This window comes from Sinocyclocheilus rhinocerous, unplaced genomic scaffold (assembly GCF_001515625.1).
Source record: "Sinocyclocheilus rhinocerous isolate Xijiao unplaced genomic scaffold, SAMN03320098_v1.1 scaffold751, whole genome shotgun sequence".
NCBI lineage: Eukaryota > Metazoa > Chordata > Actinopteri > Cypriniformes > Cyprinidae > Sinocyclocheilus > Sinocyclocheilus rhinocerous.
In genome coordinates, this window is record NW_015657293.1 from 994,047 (window position 1) to 1,000,712 (window position 6,666).

A 6,666-nucleotide genomic window follows, 5' to 3' on the forward strand; every position below is an offset into this window, starting at 1 on the left:
AATTCCCTTACTATATACGGTGAAAAACTGTATTGGACATTATATGTATTGGACATTAATTTTACGGTAGTATACCGTTTTTGGAAGTGAAAAATACCGTATAATTTACAGTGATTAACCGTAAATTGACATTCCCAGAATTCCCTGCGTTACATTTCAAACTTGATGTTTTTTTTTGTTGAAATAACTGTTTCTTCTTCAGTTTTGTATATTAGGGTTGTGTGTTACACCTAATGTTGTTAAATTAATGTTTGTTGCATTATTTCAGTTTCATGTGTGTTATCATGATGGTGTTTGGTGTTTGTGTGAATGACACTGTGCACCTTCTATATATGTTATTATTTAAAAGCTGCTTGTGATGGGCTTTGGTTCATCATGTGACTTTCTCATCACCACCTGCATTTGGTGGTTATCAGTGTATTACAGAGGTACAAAACAGATTTCAGTACTTCAATAGGTTGGTATATTAACATTATATCAGTTAATGAAATTACGGTATTTAACTGTAAATTTAAGTTAAAACCGTAAAACCTAAAACGTTGCTACTGTATTTTTTACGGTAAAATTCCGGCAACCACAGCTGCCGGTTTTTTACCGTAAATTTTACGGAATTTTTTTTACAGTGTACAGTGTTAATTGATGTATTTAGGTTGATTCACTGATATTAAATAGCATTTTTTTTACTTGAATAAAACTATTTAATTGAGATGTTACCAATTTAAAGTTACTATATTTTGTATGCAAACAAACAAATAAACAATGCATCAATAATATGTTTCTATTATGTCACGTGTAGGCTATTTCTGCTCATATTTTTGTTCATCTGTATTTTTCTTTTGTGCAACTTATGTATGTTTGACATCTATAGCCTATTTCTTTAGCATCCTTAGAACAATTCGTTGTATAGAACCAAGAAACTATTGGTTTCTATTAAAAACTTTTCTATTATAAACTATTAAAAATATTGATTGATTCTTAAGAATCTATAATGTGACATCAAGAACTTTAGGCTCTGGTTTCAAAAAACACACACAATGTAGTGTTTATTTTAGAATGAGTATTTATTTATTGTCTGTTTGATTTATTTTAGTGAACGTAAAAGATACCAAAAACACGAATACATCGTAGTCACACAAAATGTCCCAATGAGCAATATTCGACATTGCTGTTTTATTAAACTTCCTTATTAAATGCCCACTTTTACATCTATTCTAGCGCAATGTAAGCATTTCTGACAGCTCTTTTTGTTCCCTCTGCTCGCAGGTTTGGTTTCAGAACCGACGCGCCAAATGGAAGAAGCGCAAGAAGACCACCAACGTGTTTCGCACTCCCGGCACTTTGCTGCCCACTCACCACGGCCTACCGCAGTTCTCCTCCGCCGCGGCGGCCGCAGCAGTCATGGGCGACAGCCTGTGCTCTTTTCACGCTAATGACACCCGCTGGGCGGCGGCCGGGATGCCGGGAGTCTCCCAGCTGCAGTTACCGCCCGCCCTAGGCCGACAACAAGCCATGGCACAGTCTCTATCCCAGTGCAGCCTGGGCGCCGGACCGCCACACAACTCCATGAGCCTGTCCAACATGTCCTCCAACGGCTCCGGCCTCCAGTCCCACCTCTACCAACCCACCTTCCCCGGCATGGTGCCCGCGTCGCTCTCTGGCCCCACCAACGTGACCGGCTCGCCTCAGCTGTGTGGCTCCCCGGACACTGACGTCTGGAGAGGGACGAGCATTGCGTCCCTGCGCCGCAAAGCGCTGGAGCACACAGTGTCCATGAGTTTCACCTAATACTTTGACGTGTTTCTCGTCCACCCATCATTTCTGGCCCAGTGACGCACAAGGAAGTCTAAGGATAGGCCTACGACTGTCCTGTAGTAAACATGAACTGTGCGCACCTGATGGAAATAAAACCTAAAGCATCATAGGCTGAAAAAAAACCGAAATGTATTTATTTATTATGTCCTATTTATTTAATAATTGAATTTTTATTTATTAGCACTTTCGTTTTGCAAATTCAAAAATGTCAACAAACTGGACAGAAAACAATCTGCACATTTGCAATTTGAGAAACAAGGCGAGAGACGGTGCACTCGTTTTTATTATTATTATGATCATCATCATCATTATTATTATGGAAGAAATCGTTCAAATTTTAGGACACTTTTATGAATCGGTGGAAGAAAGAAAGGAAAATATCTCAAAAAGAATTAAGAAACTTGACTGCATGTGCCAACCAGGGTAAACAACAACACAACAACAACAACAACAACGGGGAAATGTCATTTAAAAGAAAAGTATGACTTTGTTATATGCTGTTATATATAGGATGTTTTGTGTAGATAAAGCATTCTTAACTTGTTCTCATTCGGTCAGTTTGTGATATGTTCTAAGTTCATGTATGTGCTTATACCAATATAAATTTCTTAAATGTTTGATCTTTGATCTTTCCTGAACATGTTTATAACGATTGAATGTAAATTAACGAATAAAATCATTTTCAATATGTCATTATTGACACCTCGCATCTTTTGTTGTTCCTTGGGAATTCTGTGAGGAAAATAGAACTTTATTTATTTGTTGATTGATAAATAGGTAACACTTTATTTTAACTTATAGTCCAATGTTTAACAGGCCTATTTTACATTCAAATTAAACTAACAAAACCTCTATTTTCATATATTTATAATCATTTTGGAATGTATACGAACTACTGATCTGCATTATAATGTCTGCTAATGGCTTATTATTGAAAATGATTATTAAGTGTTATCAAATCGAGTCATTATCTCTCCCAACACTACATTTTCTTCTCGTTTGGAGATGTTGCAGGGGTTGACATTAACTCGCTCTCTGATTGGCTCTCGGGCTCTTGGCATTATGACCTCATAGATGAGAAATCAGGGCTCAGCCAAATACAATATCAAGAGCGCGCCATCACTGTCTGTCTTCCAGACCACTGCGATAATACCACAATCATGTATATATGGCGCAATAACTGCTGGATGAAATAATTTATAATTCATACATCCATAATAAAATTAAGGGATTTTTTATTGAGCCATTTTACTTAGGCCTATATGTAAACTTCAATATATTTTTAGTTTCTAACATAATAATAGAATAGGTAATAAAAGGGATTGATTTAATTCCCAGACGCATATTTATGATTATGTATATTGGAATTATCTCTATGAATTTAATTAAATTTGGTTATTAAATCATAATTCAAGAGCGTTGTTATATACGTTTATAGTTATGAAAAATCAAATCTTCTATAGCCTACCTTGTGTTGTGGCCAAAAATGAGACTATATGAGGTTAAAAGCGAAGACATGAGGCATTGTATCAACACTGCCTGAGCTATGCAATCATCCTGTCATTGTTTAAAACTCAAGAATCATATTTATAAAATAGAAATGGTTCTACTGCTTGTTTGAACGTGTAATAAGTGAGCGCGCACGTCTAAAAGAGAGATCAGGTGATACGTACGGTGCTCCTTGCAAACAGATGCGAGATGATATTACATAAATATTATAATTTGTCTCAGTACCTGCCGGGTTAATTAGTTTGTGGAAATGCGAAGGCCGTTCCTCGTTAGCTAATTTGTCACACGCTGACGAGAGAGGCGAACGCTGACCCTCCACAATGCATTGCGCGATAGAGCCGCGAGGAGGCCGCCTGCTTACCTCCAATCCATCTCCTGCAAATAAATGAAATCAGTCAATAAAGCATCGGAGGGTGAATATAGCTCTCTCTGTCTGGGTTATGAATGCGAGCTCATTAATTTTCCAGGCCTAAAATGTGTGTGCGTGCGCGTGTGAGAGAGAGACTACAGGCATGCAGTTAAGAGAGAGAATATAAAGCTGAGGTTACAGGGTTACATGCTCGAATTGAAACATTAAGACATAATTAAAAACATGTAGCATAGCTTGGATAATATATGCGCGTGCAAGTCAGCAAATATTCTCTATAACTGATAAAACATATGATTGTATATGCAGATGTGTAGGCTAAGTCTTCTTTCAAGGTGGTTGCAGAAGTCTTGCCTCAATAACAGCTCTTAAAATATGCACCGCTCTGTTTTCCTTAAATACAATAAATTAAGTTCAGCAAATCACATATCGAAACAGTAAAACAATGCAAAATTGGTCTGTTCTTTAAACTGGAATGGTCTATACTCTCGCCCTTTCTGAATAATTTAGTAAGTATACTATGCATACTATGCAACCTGCAAACATGCAAAGTTGCAAACGTATTGGGTAATGTATTCCAAAATGCAATCTGCTCATCTTGAATTTCCATTTCCAGTGCATGAAATAGACGGAATATCAATATCAAATTTAATATTTGTTGTGTGTATATATATTTTTTATTATTATATTTATTATATTTCAATACACACACAAACACACACACACAGTGCCGTTTCTAACCAATTTGACGCCCTAGGCGAAATCCCTATTGCTTGTTTTATCACAGCTGGACACAATAACACACTGCATCCAAAATCACATACTGTGTAGTAGGTACTACATTTAGTTTGAAACATCGCAACCATTAAAAAAATTTACATTCTATGTAATTTAACTGTGTCCCAAATGACGCACTATATACTATGCACTTATACACTATGTACTTATGCATTATGTAGCAGGGCCGTCCTTAGCTGACTCTTTAGGAGTCCCCCTCGGTCCGTTCGTGATCACGTTCTGTCCGCCGTGGGGCCCCATCAAAGTGCGGGGCCCGGTGTGACCACACCAGTTGCACCACCCAAAGGATGGTCCTGAGTACTCAACCATGTAGTGTATGAATTTTATAAGGTTATTTTGTCATTAATAATCAGAGTCTGATAGCCCCTTCCCCTTCGCAACGTAATTAAAGCTGCGACAGTTGAGTGCATGAAGTGTTCAACATTCCACACTTCGTTTTTTGGGTTATTTAAGTGCAGCATCCAGGTATTTAAAGTGGAATTTTCAGTGTGAACACGCTACTCCCACTATTTATACTACAAAACATCTAGAATAGTGCATTAGCACATGATTTGTGATGCACCTTATGAATATAGGCAATATGACTGAAATTCGGACATACTTCCGCCAAGTTGCATGACTCTGTAAAGTGTCCATCGAATGCACACTCCAGAATTTCGGCCAAAGTAGTAGGTCATCCGTGTACTTTTTTTGCCTACTGTTTTTTCGAATACTATTGCTGAATGCAAAATTGAATACTTCCCTACTATATAGTATGTGAAAAAGGGTAGTATGTCCAAATTCATAGTATTCAAAAAACAGTAGGCAAAAAGATGACAGTACTTCCGCCAAAATTCTGAAGTATGCATTCGATTGACACTTTACTCTCTCATGAGGCCATGGTAGAGGATTTATGAATGGCAATGCAGCGATGCAATTGATGCTGGCAGATCACGTGATAGTAACAACATAGTGGATGTACTATGTTCGAATTTCATTCATACTACCCATATTCATATTGTTGTAGGTGGTTGCCAGGGTGTTGCTATGCAGTTGCTATTGTATTCATGGTTGCTAGAGAATTGCTTGTTGGTTTAAGATGTTGAGCTCATGCTATTTTCAAAAATGCATGTGCAACAGTGATTTAAAGTCTAGATTTGCACCTGCATTTGCTTGGTAGGCGAAAAACACACACTACACACAAATCCCCTGAAGTGTTGCTGTAGTTTGTGTGTGTATAAAGCAGAATTTAGTGTGTGAGTAATACAGGAGGACAGGGTTGTGTGTTGCTCATAAACGAGTTTGTCTTCTCTACTCCGTCTCTGTATGGGAAAGCCTTATTGAACATCACACGCATTCCCCCTACAGTTTATAGCTGAAATCAGCACCTTTTAGAATAACCATCTATTTTTCTCTCACCGGATGGACAAAAGCAGAGAGGAGAGGAGAAGAAATGAGAGAGAGTAGGATGATCTTCCTTGTGTCCTGTTCTCTCTCTGAACTGAGAACAGTGAATATGTTGAGTCAGAAATTAGAAGGTATGCCACTGTTCATGTCTAACACGATGCCACTATAATGACCAGATGCTGTGTGTTTTATATATTTGTGAACATAAAATGTAATTTTCATAGCAGCATTGTATTGGAATCCGTGTTCTTTTATTTTTCTTTTCCATAAGTTTCTGCAAGTAAATGCCCATTCAAATGCACTGAGACTTTTGTTTTGTAGGCTATATAAAAATAATATTTCTTAATAATAAAATTTGAAAATGTCATGACTTTGTGAAAATGTTCACCATTCAAAATCTAACTGACAGTGATAATGTCATTGCAATATTTACATATTGAATAAAGACCTGTTCAAACCAAGAAGGATAACTATAAAGGTAACTATAACTATAGAGCTTATGCGCCAGAGAAACAAGTGCGCAACCCTCTTTAGAATGCTGTCTTTGATCTTCGTTTTTGCAGTAGCTCTGTTATAGCTATTTCTATGGCATTGCTGTCAAAGAGTAATTAGCCGGTGAAGTGGATTTACTTGTGTAGCGTTAACGAAAGTTATCATGAGCATTGTAATGTTTGAAGCAGGTATCATAACAAATGTCAGTAAACCTGGAAGATTGTAAAAGGAGCCATTCATAAATCGCTAAGATCTTATACCTTCATGCTGTGGAAATACAAACCGGAAGACAGAAGACAATT

The 6,666-nt window shown here is 37.3% G+C and overlaps 1 protein-coding gene across 1 annotated transcript in view; it reads left to right on the forward strand.

Annotated features, from left to right (window-relative positions):
• LOC107720891 (homeobox protein orthopedia B-like) overlaps positions 1-1,932 on the forward strand; it is a 7,299-nt gene extending 5,367 nt beyond the window's left edge. The window contains exon 4 of the mRNA XM_016528720.1: positions 1,721-1,932. Coding sequence (XP_016384206.1) covers positions 1,721-1,785 — 65 coding nt within the window. The 3' untranslated portion in view covers positions 1,786-1,932. The remainder of the gene's footprint in view (positions 1-1,720) is intronic.
• The last annotated feature ends 4,734 nt before the right edge of the window (positions 1,933-6,666 follow it).